Below are 22,533 nucleotides of genomic sequence, written 5' to 3' on the forward strand. Positions count from 1 at the left end.
TGACTTGTTCAGAAAAAGTTTCTTAGAGAAACCTGTGATTTGTAGTTAGTGTATCACCAATTCGTTCACACATTCACTTAATAAATATCTTTTGGCAGTGTGCCAGGGACTGTGCTAAGTGCTAAGGACATCGTTGCTACTGTTCCTGTGGAATTTGCTGCCTAGCATGGAAGACAGATAGTAAACAAGCAATTAAAATAATGGAGGACGTAGGGTAGTCTAAGAATATATAATACGAATGAGTCACTTAATCTAGGGGTCAGTGGAGACTTGTGACAGTTAAGGCATGACTTCAAGTGTAAGTAAAAGTTAGAAAAAAGGAGAAAGAGAAAAATAGTTCCAGGTAGAGGCAGTCATATCATTCATCTACATGCAAATAAATGCTTTTCTGATGTTTGATGTGGCTTAAAGACAGTTTACTTGCTTAGATATTTTCACACTCCTCCTCCCATCAATGTGGTTTATATGGTTCTTGATTTTCTAAACCTTTTCTTTTATGAATAGTACGAAAGTAACTTCACCTGAGATCCTGTCCATATTCAAATTTAATGGGATCTTAATCCCAAGGGTTTTAATTGTGTTGCTTTAATACCATCCTGTGTGCTAGGCAATGTTGTGTCCTTTCTATAGCAGAGGAAACTGAGCCGTAAGCCACAATGTGCAGGTGGACATCAAAGAGCCAGTCAGCCCAGGTCACGTGTCCTTCAGCCTGCCTGACTCCAGCGTGGGACCATCCCAATAAATCCACATTGCTGACTGAGATGATCGCCAAAGAGGTATACATAGAATTTATATATATGTATGTAAACTCTATCTTTCTGGTTATTTAGAGATCACCTATGAACCAATGCTGTGGACCAGGGCCTAGAGTTTCTTTAAAATTGCACATTATTGTTTAAAATAATGTCTTCATTCATCTGGAACTGAGATGAAATGAGGTGTTCTAGAGAAGTGTATTTCCATTTTACTGAAATTGACCTCTTCTAGGCACAACACTTTTCACAAATGCAAATGTGTGTGAACATAAATAATTTTAAAATAAATTGCACACTCTCAGAATTCTTAAACAGTGTTTCTAACCTCCATTTAACCTGATAACTCAGTCCATGAGCATTGACTGTTTTCTCTCATTTGTTTGTCACTATTAATTTGTCTATGTATCTGGCTCTATGCTAGGAATTGGGACTAAATTAATCAAAATCCCTAACAGATAGAAATTGTAAGCTTAGAAGGAAAAAAACGTACTGAACACTAAGCTTAATACATCCAATAAATATGCTGTGTTGAGGGAATTTGATGCAGCGGCTGTTCCACGTGAGTTCAGGAGGACGTCACAGATAAGACGACAAAAGTGGACCTTGATGGTAGGGGAGGAAGGTGGTGTTGGTGATGGGGTGGTGGTGGATGGCTGGGTGATATTTCTCGGGTTGAGAGGAGGAGGAAGAGCTTCGCAGCCGATGAAGTGGAGTGAAGAAAGCATAAGGTACGTTTAGAGAACCGGAAATGGGCCAGGGCATGGGCAGTGCTGTGGGACGTGGCAGAGGTGGCTCTGGAAGGGCAAACTGGGGTCAGCTTACCAAGGGCTTTGGGTGCCATACCAAGGAGGGGCAGCTGAGGTTTCTAACAGGGAGTGGTGTGATCTGCATTGGTTTTGATAAAGATTACTCAGGGAAAACCTGAAAAATGATGAATGGGATGGTGGGCAGACTAGAAACAGAGAAGTCAGGCATCTGTTAAAACAACGCAGGGGGATAGGTGTCCAGGAAGGAGAAGAGGAGGAGCTCAGTTATAGGTAACAATTCAAACAAGGTAGTAAATTATGGTTGAGAGGCAGATCCAAGCTGGGATGGAGGCCTTACCCCTTACTGGCTGAAGGACTCCACTTCTCTGTGTTTCCATTTCCTTGTCTGTGAAATGGTGTTCTGAATACCTCACAGGATGGCTGTGTAAGTAAATGAGATAATAAATTAAGTACCTAACACTGAGCAGGCAGTTTGCAATTTAGGGATCTTTTCCTTGTCCTAAGAGACCCAAGGCATGAGAGCATTCATTTTAACAAATTGGGTGGGTTTGGGGGGTCTTCTCTTGCTGTTAACTGCGTCTTTTTAGATGCCTTTGTTCAATAAATTTGCATTGAGCATCTAGTACATTCTAGGCAATGTCACTAGGCCTGTCTCTGTGGCTCCAGGATCCCCTGAGAATTGAGGACTTCTGTTTGCTGTGGGCTCAGAAATCAGAGGGCTCATCGTGTTGTTTGTGTAAATGAATGTGTGAGTGAACATAAAGTAAGTGAGGGCCTCGAGGGCTGTCCTATCATGTAATCGTGTAGAAGGACTTTATGCTTGGCTTTGGGACTTTATGCTGCTCAGAGCATTTTCTCCTGGACTGCTGGGTTCTGACACATCTTTCAACTTACCAGAGGACCCTGTAGACATGGGAGACCTTGCTTCTGCACAGATGGTGGGACCATGCTGGGAGCACTGCTGAACACAGCAGAGAACACTGGCTCTCCCTGCAGCATTATCCTAAGAAGAAGAATGTCCTGCAAACAGGAGGTATTGGGAACTAGATTGTTAGTCAAAGAGCTGTGGAATCCACTCCTGGAGATGCCTGGGATAAGAGACGTTCTCCCAGGCTGGCTTACATACTGTAGCCATTTGTCATAAGAGAGAGGGATGGCCCACCCAATTCCCCTGCCCCTGCCCCCTGTGAGTCCACGCCGTCTTCCGCCTTTGAGGGGAGATTGTAGCATGCATCTCCACAACGCATTACATCATCTCCCAAAGGCAAGGGCCACTCGTCAGTTTTTGCTGGCTAAGACCTCAGGGCAGGACTTGGTGTTCTTGATATAGAACATCTGTCGGGGGAGGCACAGTTGGGAAAGAATGAGGGATTTTCTGGGAGCCCGACTGGCTCACTGAGCAAAGGCCAGGAGGCATTTGGTGAAGTAGTGAGAAGGCTGTGATATGTAAACATGATGTGGGTGTGTTTCTCAGGAGTGACTGGGAGTCTACAGAAAGGGATCACAGGCCTCCCTTCTCCTCAGGCAGAGTACAAGAAGGAGCCTTGTAACACATGTATGTTTATTTGTTTGATTCAGTGGATAAACAGATATATATCTTACCCTGGGGATATGAATCAGTATCCATGGATATCATCTTTTTCCCTTCACAGTTGCTATTTGTACAAAATCACTCTTTTTATAGATAGTTCCCTCCCATCAAATGCCCCAATGTCCTGAATTCAGTTTATCTATGGAATATTTTCCCAAATATGCTGATAGCAACACAAAAAGTAAATAAGCCCCCTTTTGGCTATCTGTATTTCTGTGGAGATGGAGGAGTTGTATAACAGAGTCCTATTCTCTAAAAGCAAAAAAAAAAAGGACACACAGTATGAAACAGTATATTCCAACTAACCTGGCTAATGAGTTTGACAGAAGCTTGTAGGAAACACGTCAGAGGATAAGAGCTAGAACTCAGAGGAAAAGGTTAATAAAGAACTTACTTGGGACTTCTCTGGTGGTCCAGCGGTAAAGCATCCACCTTGCAATGCAGGGGACACGGGTTCGATCCCTGGTCAGGGAACTAGGATCCCACACGCCACGGGGCAAGTAAGCCCGTGTGCCACAACTACTGAGCTCATGCGTCTCAACTAGAGCCTGCATGCCACAAACTACAGAGCCCAAGCGCTCTGTAACCCGCACACCACAACTACAGACCCACGCTCCCTGGAGCTGCGTGCCACAACTAGAGAAGAGAAAACCCACTGCCACAACTAGAGAGAAGCCCGCGCACCACAACAAAGAGCCCATGTGCTGCAACGAAAGATCCCACATGCCTCAACAACGATCCCACGTTCCGCAACTGAGACCTGATGCGGTGGGAAAAAAAAATAATAAAGTAAATAAATAAATAATAAATAAATCTTAAAAAAAGAAAACTAACACATTATTATTAAAAAAAATTTAAATGGCCGTTTATCAGAAATTCTGTCCTGACTTCACTAGAGTTGGAAACTCCCTGACTGTTGGTGCTCACTGGCAGGGAAAAGAGAATAGAGGTACAAGGAAGGCAGTTGGAAAAGGTTCTTCTTCCCTCCCAGGATCTCCTGAGATAAGAGATAGAACTGATTTGAAGGTACAGTGGAGTTTTTTCCCTTAAGCTCCCCAACTACAAGGTAGACCTGGCTACTTGGAATATTGAAAAGTATATATGCTGCCTCTATATGCACAAAAGTGCATGTGAAGGGTGTGGTCACTCTAGGTGTCTCAGGACAGCTGACCACACCTAATCATCTTTCAAGAAGTGATTCAGATGAAAGCCCTTCTTCTGACTCCTCTCCTTGGCACCCACACCAGGTGGAATCTATCCCTTTGTGTCCCCACCTTACTCCATATATTCACACAACTTTTATCACACCTATAATATTGACTCCCATGTAATTCTGATCGGGGATGGTCTGAGTTCTTTGTGTAACCATGCATCTAACACAGACCCTGCTACATAATCAAGGATGCAAGTTGAATAAATTAATTTATGTATATGCAATATACTCTCTCCATTTATACATTCATATACAAATAGAAAAGTATATCATATGTTAGAGATGTAAGGAAACATAAGCTGTACATGAGATATGTTTGTGCTTATGTTTTGAAAATAGAGTCAAAGACATACTTTAAATCATTGTTTCTCAAGAAAGTATTATGATTCAACTAATATGGAATAGGTGTTTTATTTTGACACTCTCCAGATGACTCAAATGTGCTGCCAGGATTACAAATCACTGATTTAAGAGGAGAAAGGTTTATTTTGGGAAAGTCAAATTTATCCATTTTTTTCTTTTATGATTAGGGATTTCTATATCTCAAAATATCTGCCTGCACCAAAGTTGTAAAGATTTCCTCCTGTTATTTTTTTTCCTGGAAGTTTTATAGTTTGGCATTTACATTTAGGTCTATGATCCATTTCAAATTAATTTTTCTATATGATGTGAGTTCGGGGCCCATGCTCATTTACATAGAATGATTTACATTCAATCAGTTCCATCCACTTGAAGTGTACAATGGGTTTTGACAAACTTATATACCCACGTAACTACCACCACAATCAAGATGCAGAACATTTCCATCAATATTCTCTCTTTCCATTGAATTACACAGGCACCTTTTTCAGAAGTCAATTGACCATATACGTGGATCCACTTTTGGACATACTATTATGTTCCATGAATCTATGTGTCCATTTTAGCACTAATGGTACATTGTCTTGATTATATGAGTTTTACAGTAAGACTTGAAATCGGTCTTCAGATATTGTTGGGTTTTTTCCAAAATTGTTTTGGCTATTCTGTTTCTTTGAATTTCTGTATACATTTTATTTGATTTTTAAATTTATTTATTTGTTTATTTATTTTTGGCTGCGTTGGGTCTTCGTTGCTGCATGCGGGCTTTCTCTAGTTGCCTCGAGCAGGGGTTACTCTTCGTTGTGGTGTGTGGGCTTCTCATTGCAGTGGCTTCTCTTATTGCGGAGCATGGGATCTAGGTTCGCGGGCTTCAGTAGTAGTGGCGCACGGGCTCAGTAGTTGTGGATTGCAGGCTCTAGAGTGCAGGCTCAGTAGTTGTGGCACACGGGTTTAGTTGCTCCACGGCATGTGGGATCTTCCTGGACCAGGGCTCGAACCCATGTCCCCTACATTGGTAGGCAGATTTTTAACCACTGTGCCACCAAGGAAGTCCCTGTATACATTTTAGAATCAGCTTGTATTATGGTTGGGGTTGCATTGAATTTATGAATCAAGTTCAGAAGAATTGATATCTTAACAATATTAAGTCTTCTTATCCATGAACATGATATATTTCTTCATTTACTTAGGTCTTCTTTAATTTCTCTAAGTAACATTTGGTAGTTTTCAGTGTAAAAGTCTTCCCTGCCTTTCATTAAGTTTATTCTTAAGCGTTTTATGGGGTTTTTTGGTACTATTATAAATGAAATTGACTTGTTTTAAATAAACTTTTTAGTTTGAGATAATTGCAAATTCACATGCAACAGTAAGAAATAATACAGAGAGATCCCATGTACCCTTTACCTAAGTTTCTCTTAATGGTAACATCTTGGAAAACTGTAGTACAACATTACAATCAGGATATTGACATAGATTCAGTCAAGATACAGAAAATGTCACCAAAGGATCTTTCAGGTTGCCCTTTTATAGCTGTACTGATTTCTCTTCTGTCTTTATCCACTCCTTAACCCCTGGCAGTAATTAACCTGTTCCCATTTCTATAACTTTGTTATTTTAGGAATGTTATATAAATGGAATAATAAAGTATGTAACGTTTGGGGATTGGCTTTTTTTCACTCAGCATAATTCTTTAGAGATTCCTGCAGGTTGTTGCATCAGTAGTTTGTTCCTTTCATTACTGAGAAACATTCCACGGTATGGATTTAATGGTTTGTTTAACAATTCACTCATTGAGGAGCATCTGGGTTATTTCCAATTTTGGGCTATTACAAATAAAGCTGCTATAAACATTCATGTACAGGTTTTTGTGTGGACATAAGCCTTTATTTCTCTGGGATAAATGCTCAGGAGTGCTATTGCTGGGTTGTATGTTTCAGTTTTTTTTTTTTTTAAACTGTCAATCTATTTTCCAGAGTGACCATTTTACATTTGCACCAAAAATGAATGAGTGATCCCCATTCTCTGCATTCTCACCAGCATATGGTGTTTCACTTTTTAAACATTTTTATCCATTCTGATATGTGTATTAGTGATATCTCAGTGTAGTTTAATTTGCAGTTCTCTGTTGGCAAATGATGCCATCTGTATATCCTTTTCTGTGTAATGTCTCTTCATAGTTTTTGCCCATTTTCTACTTGGATTTGTTTGATTTTTTTAACTGCTGAATTTTGAGAATTTAAAAATATTTTCGACATACTAGTCCTTTGTCAGATATGTGGTTTGCAAATTTTTTCTTCCAGTCTGTCGCTTGCCTTTTCATCCTCTGAAGAGAGTCTTTCACAGAGCAAAATTTTTATATTTTGATATGATCTAACTTAATTTTTTCTTTTATGGATCATATTTTTGGCATCAAGTCTAAGAACTCTGCCTAGCCCTAGATCCCCAAAAGCTTCTCCTATTTTTTTCCTGAGTTGGTAGATTTATGTTTTGCTTTTAAGCCTGTGATTGAGATTGTGTTAATTTTCTGTCTAAGGTGAAGACTTAAGTCAAAGTTAATTTTTTTGCCTATGTCCAATTGTTCCAGCACCATTTATTGAAAAGCTATCTTTCCTCCATTGAATTGCTTTTGCACCTTTGTCAAAAATCAGTTGGGTACATTTGTGGGGATTAATATGGGGGTTCTCTGTTCATCCCATTGATCTATGTGTCTATTCCTCCACCAATACCATAGTCTTTATTAGTATAACTATATAATAAGTCTTGAAATAGAGTGGACTGAATTCTCCCACTTTATTCTTCTTTTCAAAATTATTTTAGCTCTTCTAATTCCTTTGCCCTCAATATAAATTTTATGATTTTAGGTCTTACATTGAAGTCTTTAATCCATTTTGAGTTAACTTTTGTATATGGTGTAAGATAGTGATCTAGCTTCATTCTTTTGCATGTGGCTGTCCAGTTTCCCCGACACTATTTATTGAAGAGATTATTCTTTTCCCCATTGTATGGTCTTTGCTCCTTTATCAAAAATTAGTTGGTCATATATATGTGGGTTTATTTCTGAGCTGTCAATTCTGTTCCATTGATCTGTGTGTCTTTTTTTAATGCCAGTACCATACTGTTTTGATTACTATAGCTTTGTAGTATAGTTTGAAATCAGGGAGCCTGATACCTTCAGCTTTATTTTTCTTTCTCAAGGGTATTTTGGCTATTTGGGATCTTTTGTGGTTCCATACAAATTTTAAAATTATTTGTTCTAGTTCTGTGACATATGCCATTGGAATTATGATAGAAATTGCATTGAATCTGAAGATTGCTTTGTGGAGTATGAAAATTATAACAATATTAATTCTTCCAATCCATGAACATGGAATATCTTTCTATTTATTTCTGTCTTCTTTGATTTCTTTCCTTAGTGTCTTATGGTTTTCTCTGTAAGGTCTTTCCTCTCGTTGGTTAAATTTATTCCTAGGTATTTTATTCTTTTTGATGCAATTGTAAATGGGATTTTTTTCTTAATTTCTCTGATAGTTTGTTATTAGTGTATAGAAATGCCACAGATTTCTGTATATTTATTTTGTATCCTGTGACTTTACTGAATTTATTTATTAGTTCTATTCTTATAAATTTTGAAGTGGGGGCTTAGATGATTGATTTGAGACCTATCCTCTTTTATAATCATGTATTTAGTGCTATAAATTTCACTCTCGGCACTGCTTTAGGAGTGTCCCACAAATTTTATCATGTTGTATTTTTGTTTTCGTTCAATTGAAAGTATTTTTTAATTTATCTTGAAACTTCCTCTTTGATCCATGCATTATTTACAGTTATTTATATTAGTGTTTTTTAATTCCCAAGTGTTTGGAGATTTTCTTGTTATCTTTCTGTTATTAATTAATAGCTTGATTCCATTGTGGTCAGAGAACACAGTCTTTATAATTTCAACTCTTCTAAATTTTTTGAGTTTTGTTTTATGTCCAAGGAATTGTCTGTCTGTTACTTAGGGACTTGAAAAGAATGTGTATTTTGCTTCTGGGTGGTATTCTATAAATGTCAATTAGATCCTGTTGTTTGGTGGTGTTGTTGACTTCTTTTATATTCTTGCTAATTTTCTGTCTAGTTGTTCTATCAATTGTTGAGAGAGAAAGAAGTGTTAAAGTCTCCAACTATAACTGTGGACTTGTCTATTTCTCCTTTCTGTTTTATTGGTTTTTGCTTCACATATTTTGCAGTTCTGTTGTTTGGTGCACACACACTTAGGATTGCTATGTCTTCTTGATGAACTGATTCTTTCATTCTTGCATAATGCCCCTCTCTATCTCTGGTAGTGTTCTTTGTTCTGAAGTCTACTTTATCTGATAGTAATATAGCCACTTCTGATTAGCATCTGCATGGTATATCTTATTTCACTTTCAACCCCACTGTATCATTATATTTAAAATTAGTTTCTTGTAGACAGCATAGAGTTGGGTTACATTTTAAAATTTGCTACACAGTAATAAATACCTAATACAATTGACATAATATCAGTGTTTCCACCTTCCAAACCCAAAATAAAGCCACATGACTCTGCAGAACAAGTAGGCGACCTTGGAGCATATGCTCAGTACGTGAACTTCACTACAGAACATCTACCAAATCCTTCTGGATTCCTCTCTTAATAAAAGAGATACTTTCCCAAGGCCCCCTAAGACGCATAATGAAAATATCTTAGGTATAACCTAGTTATCATAATGTAGACGGCTGGTCCAAGGGATCACAAACTCAGAACTTCTCGGAAGTGCTCAATGTTAGACTTTAGAGAGTTGTGGGGAGGAGTGGAAAGCTGGATGCAGTCTCTGTCTATCTCAGTATTCTTCTTGCTCCGTATCTAGGTGTGGAGCCTTACTGCCTTTCAGGGAATCCTCATGTGAATGCTCCTTGGCTGATAAAAGTGTTCTATGTGGATCCCCTCCACCTCTCTCAGTGCTCTCTTTTCTCTTCCCCTCTGCAGTCCCTGCCTCTCTTCTTATTCCTGGGGTAAGTTTGCCTTTTATTCTTATGCCATGTGTCTTCCCACAACTTCTTCTTGCCATGAAAATCTTCAAGCTTTCAGCATGGAATATGAGCCAAAATTCCCCATTTTGTGGAATAAAGACTTACCATACCTGAGAGGTTGGAAGAAAGGACACAGGTTATTTTCACTTCAGGTAGAAAGATATTGTAATTTTTCTGATTTTCCTTTTAAATTTCCACTAAAATAATCAGATATCCTGCATGAATCACTTTTGGAACTTATTATATTTTTAAAAGTGTATCTTTCTCCTTCCTAAATTTTCGTTCCACCATTCAGCAATTTTCTGCAGATTTAGCCTTGGGAGAGGCCATGCCCAACCTAACCTTGACTTTTCCTAATTCCTGTTTTGTTTCCTTTGTTGCAGAAGGTAGAGGCAACAGCAATTCTATTTCACTTAGCTTCACTCTCTGTATTTGGTACCTTCTCTTACCCTGTGCTCTTTGATAGGTTTTGTTAAACCATGCTAGATGTGCTTTGGCATTTCAGTCTACACAGTGGTTAAGTAACAATTAAAACTCCCATCTCCTGAAAAGGAGTTTTAATTGTCAAGAGGGGTATGAGACTGAGGACATGACATGAACTCCACCAACGTGGAGCTGCTGCAGAGAGAGGCTGAGTTTAAGAGACCCAGTGTGAGCCCTGAAACAGACCTCAGAAAGCCACAGTTCTTGAATTTGTAGCCGAGAGCTTGAAGCCTTGCCTGCCATGAAAATGCCCCATTTTGCTCATCTACCCACTGGGTGTAAGCTCTAAATGACTGGACACATTTTTACAATTCCAACCCTATTGAAGCTGCTGCCTGAGATGGAATTGTCCAGAGGCCCCAGAAGCAGGAGAGGCAGGGAAGCAACAGAGCAAGGCTGGGAGAGCTTCAAATTGACCTCCTAGCTCTACTGCCCTCACAGCCCCTCAGCTTCATGCTCTCAGCTTGCTGTCAGTCTCCTTCCGTGAATCTTGAACCACATGGCCTTAGATCTTTGTCTCTCTAGAACTCTAGTGTCCCATACCTTGGCTTGACTCCTCTTGACTTCCCCAGAAATGGGACGTCCTCCTGGCTTGAACTCAACAAACTACACTGGACCCATCTCAGGTGCTGGCCCATCACCCACTTCCCACCTGGAGAAGGGGTTCTGGACTCATATATGACATCCCTCCCAGGGATATTGTGAGGCTAAAATGAGCTGAAAGGATGTTCTTAATGGTGGAGGGAGTGGTGGTAGAAGTAGTGGTTGTTTGCACTGAATAAAGAGTAACTGACCACCAACCTTCAGAGGGAAAAGCCTTGGGCTCTCTAAATTCATTAGCTCAGAACCAGATACAAATTCTTTCTCCAGGCTTGTAATGCAGGAGACTAAATGTCCCAGGAAACCCAGCTCTAGCCACAGATCTGTGTCTATAGCTCTCTAGCAGTCATTAAAAATGTTTCTGCTTATTCGGCAAGGCACATTTACTGGGGATTAGGAGAACTCATAAAACATTGCACTCTATTCAGAGTCTTATTCAGATAAACCCTCTGAAGCTTTGAAGTATCCACTTGCCAAGGATTTTTCATTACCCCTTATCCCCTTGGCAGAGGACGTGTGTGTGTGTGTGTGTATGTGTGTGTGTGTACACATGCAATATATTTTTTTGAGGTCTTAGTAGATCTAAAGATCAACCCATACCACAGAGGTGGATGGGGAATATTTTTATTTTTGGATCATCAATACAGGATATCCAAATATCCCATTTGTAGTCCCATCCCTTTCCAAGAGCATGGCGTGCTGGGAAGGACACTGGGTTGGGACATAGAGACTTGGCCTGTAATAGCAGCTCCACCACTAACTGGTTACATGACCTTGGGCAAGTCACTCCAAGCCCTAAATTCCTCATGTATAAAGTTAAGGGATAGACAGATGAGCTCTAGGCTTCCCTTCGAAAAGTTAAAGCTCCACCTGTAACTGACTTGGTTTTTAGCTGAAGACTCAGTCACATGCAGTGTTTCCCTAACTCCTAGCAGCACCTGGGGGCTGCCTTTGGGGGAAGATAGGGCATGAAAAGAAAATTGCATATGATTCTTTTTCAACATGAGCCTTGGGATGTTATGCAGTCTTGTTTTTTGTGCTGTGGAGGGTGTGTCAGTAAGTGTGTATGTATCTGGGTTCCCAAGTGTACATGAACATGAACTCAGAAGACATTTTTTAGAACTGAGAGTATGTTTAGAGGTCATCAAATCCTGTGCTTTTCAAACTCTTTGTAAGCAGCAGAGTCCTTTCCTCAGTGAAACTTTATGTAGACTCTGAACGTGTACAAAGGATAAATAGAGCTCCAGCTATGGAAGCCCAGGACCCCCTCTCTCTCTAGGTTCTTCTCCTCCCACCCATCTCCCACCTGGACCTCAGATGCTCCCTGTAGAACCCAGAGCTTTGGATGCCCAGCTGAATAGTTCACAGGGGGGCAAATTGAGGCTCAGGGAGGCAGGGACTCGCTCAGGCTCATACACCACCTGGTGGAAAAGCTGGGCCTTTTAAATGTCTATCCAGGGATCTTTGAACACATCGTGTTATAATCACCATTATCATAAATGATTAGGTACATAATTGCAAGTGTGCCAACACCCCGACAAAGAAGAACTCTCTGAGGATGGTGGGAGTTTTAGAACTCAGTGACAGTCAAAACAGCATCTGTGTTAAGATTCAGGAAGCTCTGGGCTTATTCTCCTCTGGCTCAATACACGGATGACTCTTCCTGTGAAGACAAATATGACCTTATTTCTAAAGTGCTTTGTAAACTGAGCTATCAAAAAAGTCTTGTTTAAAAATTCATTTCATGCATAATTAAAGAAAAGAAATGGTTCAAGAAGAGGCAAAGGGAAATTTTTTCACTTGCTCGTTCAGGAAAATGTTCATGGAACCACAGCACCACTAGCAGAGTAAGCTCACAAAATCACACAGAGAAATGTGAGGACTCCTCAGTATGGCCCTGAATGTTTCTGGGAAAATCTGTATTGGTAATCATGATCGTATAGCTCCAGGGTCCAACTCTAGATTGCAAAATATTTCCCCTTTTGGACTTCAACTCGACCATAATTCAACAGTGTGACAAGTCAGTAGGCAGTGGACCTTGAACACGAGTGACAGGTATCTTGAACTTGGCCAGAGCTGCCCAGGAAGCTTAGTGGCGGATCAAGTAATCATATCCTATGGCCTTCCTCTCTCACAAAAGAAACATTTGCATCGTGCAACCCAAGCATATTTCATACAAAATCCTGTTCCTATTTTTTTCTCTAAGTGGTACTTGGCAGCTTTTATCAGTTCCTAATATATCGTTCTGGTCACAAACAAACCTCCCCTGTCCACTTTATAAGCAAGCTAAGTCGCAGACTGTTCGAGCTGGAATTGGCCTCAGAAGTCATCGAATCCAATCCTGTCATTTCCTAGCAAAGGAGTCAGAGATAGAGAGGGGGAAGTGACCTGACTAGAGTCACACAACAAGTCAGTAGCAGAGCTGGGGCATGAGCACAGCTGCTGCCCTGATTTCAAGGACTTTTCCACGATTCTGGGCCACTGTTTAAGTTAGCCACAATACAGCGAGGTGAGGTCTTTTCTACCTGTGTCACTGGTATGGTATTTGCAGTCTGATCACAGAGATGTATTGAGGACCTCGGGAAACCCCTCAATAGGCTGGCAGTCTGGAGAGGAAGACAGATATTGAACAAACAATAGCAAATGATTAGCTACATAGTTGCAAGTGTGCAAATACCTCTGTGAAGAAGGATCAGCTGCTATGGGAGTGTTATCTCTGGGGCTGATAGGGGCTGTTTATGTACAGGGTCGAATCTGATTGGTTGGTCCTGTGACTTAGCAGTTGAGTATGTTGACTCTCACCTTTGGTTATCTCCCAAAGGTGGCTTCCGTAATGTGTGGGTTGCTTAAACCACTTGATTCTGCTCCTCTTTGTTTCTTCTGCCTGACGAGTCTACCTCCAGGAAGACGGGTACTGCAAAAAGAACTAAGATCTGTACAAACGACCTTACTCTGTCACATAGCTACACATGGAGTAGTAAAGTGGACACTGGAATTATCCGTGAGTCCTGTGTGTTTGTGGTTTTCCCAGGACAGGGCATGTCGGATACTGGAACCCTGGTATCCCAGTAATACAGTTCAAAAATTGCTTACAGTTATACTGAATCTAAAGCAGTGATTTCAAATTGAACACCAACCTAAATTTTGAGTAGTAAACCTCCTCCTCTTCAACCCCGACCAACATTTTAGTATGCCATTCCTGCTATAATTTCTGCAAATGCAGCCTCTGCAGAGTTAGAAGTCCTACCATGAATTTTTCTGGAAAATAAGCTGTCATGCCTAAATTCCTTGTCATTCCAGAAATATATAAAGAAGCTACAGTTAAAGGAAATTCCTACACACTGGGCTTCACATTGAAGGGTTAATCACAGAACATTTTTCTAAATCAAGAAGGTTTGAGCTTAGGGTCTGGATTAGCACCTGGAGTTGCTCTCAGCTTGATCCACCCTCCTCTGTGTCTCTTCCCAGCTCGCGTTCCATCCTGGGATTCTTCCCTTCCTCCTTCTTTTCCATCATGTTCATGTGGTTTCCTTGAACGCTTTCCTCATTTTTCCTTAGTGCCCAAGTTTGTTCAAATTTTCTTCTTCCCCAATAACTCCCTCCTGGTTTTTCTGGCTTTCTGTAAGCCCTGCATCTTCATGGGTGGCCCTATTGCCTCTCCTTCCACTTGCCAGTCTTTTCCTCCCCTCTCTTCCCCCTCCCCTAATTGTAAGAGCTACACAAAAGCTGGAACCAGGCAGTAGAAGGGGAAAGAGTGAAGCTGCTTGTCCCGGCATTTCCTTCCCCTGGCTGGGTAAGTACCTCAGGGAAAGGGCGCTGGGCTTGCCTGGCAGAGGACAATGTGTCCAAAGCAACTTGGCTTTGAGTCAGCATTCAGTTTTGGTCAGCGGTCTCTCTCAGTTGAGAAATTGGGCCAAGTTTGGCCAAAGGCCCATTCAAAGTCCAGTTCTGGAATATGTGTCTATTCTTTCTCTCCATTTACTTTCCCCAGAGAGCCCAGGAGGCCAGACAAGCTGTTCCCACAACGGGACCTCATCAGGGTAGCTTGACATCACTTTTCCTCTCCAGGAAAAGAACTAGAGTTGAACTTTCCTTTAAACAGATCCAATATAGATTTAGAATTAGAGAATAATATCTCTTTTTACAAAAAGTTTTATCATGGAAGTGTTTTCAGTAGAACACGGCTATGTTACACTTAAGACATGATTCGATTTACAAATGCTTCTAAGCTACTTTCAACAATATATTCATTGCATAAAGTAAGACAAACTATAAAAGCGAATCATCATCCAGCCAAGAGAAGACAGAAACAACCTGGCCTGATCACTTTGCTCTTGTCCTAAACTTCTACCTCATACTGTCTTCGTCTCTTTCTGCTATCTTTTCCTGTTCTCCCCACATGTCTGAGGTGGAACCACAAAATGTTACCAATGCACTGGAATGTAGTAAAATAAGCATTCAATACATATTATAAATTTCACCTGACTTGAATTATACATCCAAATGAATATTGTCCCCTAAAATAGTCACACTTTATCGCTATGATGCTGCTATACTTAAAACCCCATTTTGGAATTTATCTCTTTGAATTGCTTTGGAATTACATCCAGATCCAGTTTATGAGCCAAAATTATAGACTCATAGAGAGAGGCCTTAAAAATCATCTGGTGCATCCCTTGATTTTATAAACAAAGAAACTGAGCCCATAGAGTTTGTGCATTTGTTTTTTTCCTCCTACATCAAGAAGATGTTAACTCATTCTTTCTTAGAATAAATCCAAAAATGACTTCACTGCTCATCCATTAGTCATTTCATCAGCAAACTCAAATGTCTTCATTACGCCTGCAGACATTACAGTATAAGAGTTACCGTCTGTTAAAGACAGACTGTGCCAATACCTGTACCAGTCACTTATCACAACAAAAACATACACCTGGGATATGTAATGTGCAGTTTATGGAGGAGGAACACGAACTTTGTGAATCAGAAGTGACTTGCTCAGTAAGAGGCGGCCGTGGTGGAACTTGGATCCAGGTCTCCTAGCCTTCAAAGCTTGTGCGCTTTTCACGATTCTATGGTGCACTAAGAAAAGCTAGAAGTCCTTTGTTTTCAGAATGTTAGAAACTGTCAGACATTGTCATTATGAAAACTAAAAAAGCTTACAATTTTACACAAAGCATTTCCTGCAAACCACATACGTACCCACATATGCACACACAGTTCACAAAAGTTTATAAAATGTTAGAGCTAGACAAGAAATTGAAGAGAAACCCTTATTTTTAAAGTGAAAAGGGGAATGGTTAGGGAGTTTGGGATTGACATGTACACACTGCTAAATTTAAAATGGATAATCAACAAGGACCCACTGTATAGCACAGGGAACTCTGCTCAATATTATGAAACAACCTAAATGGGAAAAGAATTTGAAAAAGAATGGTTATATGTATATGTACAACTGAATCACTTTGCTGTGCACCTGAAACTAACACAACATTTTTAATCAACTATACTCCAATATAAAATAAAAAGTTAAAAGAAAAATAAGACTGAGGTCTAGAGAGATCTCAAAATTTGTCCGGAGCCCCATCAGTAGCAAGTCCAGGCCCGGAGCTTCCCCCATTATGCCCCACTGAGGACTCTCAGCCCCGCCCTTGCCCTCAGGGGCAACAACCTGGAGGTGTGGAGACTCCAGGACACCACCTCAACCAGTGTGTGTCATTGGCCGTTTCTGATAAATCATTCTCATGTGGTGGAAAAATTTCTCCAAGACAACTCTTTTCAACAACACACCTAAATATTGCCTAACTTCTAAAGCTGGTAGTCCGTGTCTAGATCTTCCCATCAACATGACTGGTACACAAGAGAACTCACTCTGAGTGTGTATCATTCTGGAAGATTTTTTTTTTTTTTAATCACACAAAAGAAAACAGACGGAGAAGAACACAAAGGGTCCTAAAAATATCACCTTTCTAGCCACCTTCTTTTATGAATTAGGGCACTGAAGGAGGGAGCAGCTTGCCCAAGTCAAAGCAGTTAGTTAAGGTCTGATCCAAAGCCTGACGATAACTCTTTCCAACTCCCCGCTCACTCCTTTCTACTCTGCCACTAAGTTGCTTCTCACGCCTCATGCATCTGAGCAGAAAGGGTCTTTACTGCCATGACTGGAATTCCTCTAGGCTGCTGTTAAAAATCAAGTCCACCCTGCAAGAGCAAAAAATTGCTGTCCTGTCAGAGCTCCAGATAAGATTTTGCCTTTTTGGGGTGTGAGCACAGCCAGAGCAGACCTAACATGGCCAAGCAGATGAAAGCCACATTTTAGGGACAGCCTGCATTATTTGCTATCATGACTCACATTGTATAAGAAGAAAATTTTGGTGGTCCAGAAGGACATCAAATTTCATCCACCAAGGTTTGCTATGGAGTTTCTCTTCTGCAAGCTTGAATCAATAATCTTCTGGTTGATATGATATTTGTTGAGGTTAGGCTCTGTGTGTAGCCTGAGCAAGCCACCGTGAGGAACAGTAAAGAAGAGGGTGGACCTCATGTGCCTTCAAGAGGCCTAGAGTGACTTGATTTTGTGTTATCTTCTCTTCCGACGGATAGCCAGCTGTCTGAGGGCTGGAACCATGCCTGAATCAACTGTGTGCCCATCACCTGGCGCAGGATGTGTGGATGGGTCACACTAAATATTCGCTGAGTGAGTAAGTAGATGGAATTGACCTATGAGATAAGAGATTGAACAAGTGGAATAGCAATATGAGGGGCTTCAAGTCTTTCCTCTAAACATAATACTGACAACAAGTGCTATTAGAGGTCAGAAGAATGTGGGCAAAGATGCTTCTTGGAAGCGTAGGAACTGAACTGGGCTCAGAAAGATGGCTCAAGTGTGGTCAGTATTAGAAGAAAAGGTGGCTGTATTTCAGGCAGAGAAAAATAATGAGAGCAAATGAACATACATGGAAATTAATGGAGTGGTAGAGAAAGCTTGAACATCTCCATCTGGCTGTCCTAGACAGTTTCCTTCAAATCAATGTGTTCAGAAATGAATGCTTCACATTTCCTTCCAAACCACTCCCTGCCCCAATCGGTAACCCTATAGTCTAAGCCAGAAACCTTGAGGTCATTTCTCTTTCCATCCCAACTACTCAGTCATTAAGTTGGGATGTTTCTGCCTTACAAATCTCAGTTCTATTTCCTTCTCTCCATGTGAACATTCATGGCCTCAGCTCAAACTGTCACTTTGCCATACTTCTCTAACTGGAGTCTGTGCCTCCAGACTGGTCCTGCCCAATCATCTGTATGACAATATGCTTACCAAGACCTTTTCTCCTTCCAAAAATGTTGTAAAATTCACTATACCATAAGAGATAGTGCATCATGGAAATATATGCGTATAGATATTCTTTATATAAATGTAGATATGTATGAACAGGCATACCTCATTTTGTTGCATTTCACTTTATTGCACTTCACATATACTGTGTTTTTTACAAATTGAAAGTCTGTGGCAGCTCAGCATCAAGGAAGTCTATCAGTGCCATTTCTGCAACGGCATTTGCTCACTTTGGGTCTCTGTGTCACATTTTGGTAATTCTTGCAATATTTCAAACTTTTTCATTGTTACTATATTTGTTATGATGATCTGTGCTCGGCGATCTTTGATGTTACTATTGTAATTGTTTAGGCATTTTTTAGCAATAAAATATCTTTAAATGAAAGTATGTACATTTTTAGACATAATGCTATTGCACACTTAATAGACTATAGTATAGTATAAACATAACTTTTATATGCACTGGGAAGCAAAAAATTAGTATGACTTGCTTTATTGTGATACTCACTTTATTGCTGTGGTCTGGAACCAAACCTGCAATATCTCTGAGGTATGCCTGTGTATCTATGTGTGTGTGCATGTATAAATATGTGTGTGTATGTATATATCAGGGGATCAGGGGAAATAGAAAATAAGAATGAATAAGACAAAGCCAAATAAAAATTTAGGACACAAATGTATGCCTTAAAGTTCTACACGGGAGCTAGTATCTACTCCCGTGGATACTATACAAAGCACTACTATTTGTTAAATGAAGTAGTTTTCTGTATTTGTATATTTTGCTATAATAAGGGAACTAAGGATAATGTGCACTGAGAACATTTTGAAAAATAATCAACTGACTCAAATTTTATTTCTTAGTCTTTGGCTGTTTAAATGATGATTTTGAAAGATTAAACTTATACTGTTGGTATTGTGTAGTGTGTGGACCAAAATTGCCTGTAATAAAATTTTTTTTAAAAAATGCAATATTGTTCTGTATACTACACAATACCATATAGTATAGACTGGTTCATACACTAGAACGTCGGCTCTCATCTCCTAGTTGCCGATAAAAAGAAGAGAATACATTGAGTGATCTGATTTGCATTGTCAATAAGTTTCCTTAAAACTCATGCTCTCTGTTAAAGAAAAGCAAAACATTTTTTTAGCAATAAGCTATGAGAAGAATGTTTCCCTTGAGACCTCTTAAGGGAGACATTGCCTGATGTAGCAGACAAGACCTCAATAACATCCTTAGAGCAAACATGACAGTAAATTTCATATTAAAAATGCTATCTCTTTTACAAGCTGAGAACATAACACCAAAATACAATTTAAGATACAATTTTACAGTGGATTTAAACAATTCAGACCAACTCTGTTGCTCCAAGATGGACTTTCTTGACCCAGGGCCAGGGGAGGAGTGGGGAGGTCTAGATTATTTGGAGGATTGTAGGAATGGCAAATGCTTTAGGAAACACTTTATAAATATTAGTTTGTACAATTGACTTCCTGTTAAAAGTTGGGCTTATGCTAAAAGAAAAGGGAAAAAAATGACTATATTCCACATAACCTAAGCTATTTTAAAATATTCACAGAAAAAAAGACTAGGAAAAGATACACCAATGTGTCAACAGTGGGACTCTAGGCTGCCAGTGTATATATAACTTTTTTCCTCATTGTTATTTATAGTTTTCTGTACATTTTAACAGGATTACTTTGGTTCTGTGTTGAGAATAGAATGGAGGTTGGGAGGGGAGGAGACCAGGAGGGCGACCAGTCAGGAAACTTCTTATTGGCTCCATTTTCGGAAACAAGGGAAATGGATATGAAATCAATTTAAAAACAGCAACAACAAAATACCATATACTTGTAATCTCAGCAATTTAAAAATATGGATAGAAAAAAGACTGGAAGAATGTGTTCCCACAAGTTGTTAATGTTTACCTCTGCAAAGAAGAGGTTATGTGTAATTTTTATCCTATTATTGATTATGCTTTGGTACACTTTCCAAAGTTTCTACAATGTATATGTGTTAGTTTCATCATTCAAAAGAGTGAGAAAATCGATTTCCTCAGAAGACAATTCTGGGACTGTTCTAACATAACAAGGGAGAATGATGCATCTAAAACGTACCATGTTACTCCTGAGGAGAAAAAGGAAAAATCCATTTGGTGACTTCCCATTGCCTATGGGATAAAAGACAGGTTCCCTAGCGTGAGTTATGAGGCCCTTTATGACCCTTGTCTGTTCTCCAACTCCTCACTTCTAGCTTTGGCCACACCAGACTCCCCGTGGCTCTTCAGCGCTTCCAGCCTTTGCTCATGCTCTGTTCTTTTCGTACAGCACCCTCCTCTGCCTTTCTCCCTCCTCCTCTGGAAGCCAATCCTCCTCACGGAGCCAGTCCTTCATGACTCAGCTTCCAAGAGAACATCCCCTCTCCAGGAAGCCTGCTTGGACCCCACAGGTTAGTTTCCATGCAGAACACTTGTGTAGCCCCTGCCATGTTGAATTTAAATTCTGTCTACCTGTCTGTCTCCCCACAAGTGAACCATTTGTGTCATTCATCTTTGCTTATACTGGCACGAGCATCGTTGGCTGTCACAGAGGTTTTCTGTAACCTTTCTCACACAGTAGATTCTAAGAGGATCAAGCCATTCTTCCACGTTCTTCCCGAGACAGCCTTTGCCGTATCCTGTGAAAAGACAATGTCTGACTAATGATCAAAATCTTTTGTGATGAGAATGTAGTGGATCCTATGAGGGGTCTTTTCCTGATCCTACCACTGTCCTCCCATGTCCTTAGATACTGTATGTGAACTCATAAAAATCCCAAAGCTCGTCCAACTCCTGCATTTGATTGAGAGACACTTAATGTCCAGAGGATTGGTTTGCCCTGGGCCCAGAGCTTGGGGGTGGGGGGGGGAGGGGAGGGGGTGGTGTCTTTTGTGTTCTTCAAGCCCAGTGCATCAGGGCTAGGCAGGCAGTTCTATATGACATTACATACAATCAAGTTTTCATTTGTTCTGAATACAGCTTTCAAATATTAGCTTTCCTCTTAGCATCAAGTCTCTTTGTCATCACTGAAGGACCAATTTCCAATTTTATCCAAGGTTTCCTCTGGTGGCAAAGCAAAGGAACACTCTACTTTGTGTTCACCAGATCCCATCCCCCCATCTTCCTGGGACCACATATAGACTTCATCACCCAGGCTTCCTTGCAGTTAGGTGTAGCCATGTGACTGAGTTCTGGCCAATGACATGGGAGTGGACATGAGGAACATCACTTCCAAGCCTGGCCCATAGAAACTTCCCATGGATGTCTCATCATTCTCTCTTCCTCCATCTTCCAGTGGGATGCCAACATCCAGGATAACTTGAGAAGTTACATGTTACATACAGCAGAGCTTCCCTCAGCCCATGTACCTAAATGATAGCCAATTAGACTGTGTCTGGACAAGAAATAAACTCTTGTGTTAAGCCTCAGAAATTTTAGATTCGTTAACAGTTCTTAGAGTTACTTTAACTTTTATACTAAGACACATTTTCCATGCCTTGAGTGATGAAAAGCACATAGCATGCAGTGTTTAACTTGATCTTTTTTTTTTTTATGTAAGTAGAACATTATCTTTATTGGGAAGGAATTTTTTTTTTAATTGGAGTATAGTTCCTTTACAATGTTGTGTTAGTTTCTGCTGTACAGCAAAGTGAATCAGCCACACGTATACATATATCCCCTCTTCCTTGGATCTCCTCCCCATTTAGGTCACCACAGAGCATTGAGTAGAGTTCCTTGTGCTATACAGTCTGTTCTCATTAGTTATCTGTTTTATACATAGTAGTGTGTATATGTCAATCCCAATCTCCCAATCCATCCCACCTCCCCTTCCCCCCTGGTATCCATACGTTTGTTCTCTATGTAACTTGACCTCTTTATGAAGCGATCCCCGTGGAGGGTCACAGTTCCTCCAGGAGAGAGAATGGTAAATCTTCCTCACTGAAACATTTAGTGTATGAATCTAGAAGAAAAATTCATTGTTACTTGCTAGGTATATGCCCACTCTTGGCTGCAAAGATGTTTTTCTTCATTCTAGAACTGGAGTTGGCAACATTTAAAAAAATCCAGTAGTAAATATTTTTGACTTTGTGAGCCACATATAGTCTCTGTCACCTGTTCTTCTTTGTTTGATTTTTTAAAATTTTTCTTTATTTTTATTTATTTATTTTTGGCTGCATCGGTTCTTAGTTGCAGCATGCGGGATCTTTTGTTGTGGCATGCGGGCTCCAGAGTGCGTGGGCTCTGTAGTTTGCAGCACACGGGCTCTCTCTCATTGAGGCGCGCAAGCTCAGTAGCTGTGATGCCCGGGCTTAGTTGCCCCACGGCATGTGGGATCTTAGTTCTCCGACCAGGGATCGA

The 22,533-nt window shown here is 40.2% G+C and overlaps 1 protein-coding gene and 1 long non-coding RNA gene across 5 annotated transcripts in view; one reads left to right on the forward strand and one right to left on the reverse strand.

Moving 5' to 3' along the window:
• The window catches only part of LOC309610562 (uncharacterized protein), a 651,150-nt gene that overhangs the window by 536,872 nt on the left and 91,745 nt on the right, over positions 1–22,533 (forward strand). For 3 of the 4 annotated variants that reach the window (XR_014234018.1, XR_014234019.1, XR_014234020.1), the window contains exon 4: positions 631–20,585. Coding sequence is in view for 1 of the 4 variants with exons in the window: in XM_082353620.1 (XP_082209746.1) it covers positions 20,465–20,585 (121 nt within the window). In the remaining 3 variants the exon portion in view is untranslated. The remainder of the gene's footprint in view (positions 1–630; positions 20,586–22,533) is intronic. The other variant, XM_082353620.1, reaches the window with a different exon arrangement.
• The window catches only part of LOC309610579, a 264,883-nt gene that overhangs the window by 98,793 nt on the left and 143,557 nt on the right, over positions 1–22,533 (reverse strand). The window lies entirely within an intron of this gene.

Source organism: Balaenoptera borealis (assembly GCF_965194805.1).
Source record: "Balaenoptera borealis genome assembly, chromosome: 14".
NCBI lineage: Eukaryota > Metazoa > Chordata > Mammalia > Artiodactyla > Balaenopteridae > Balaenoptera > Balaenoptera borealis.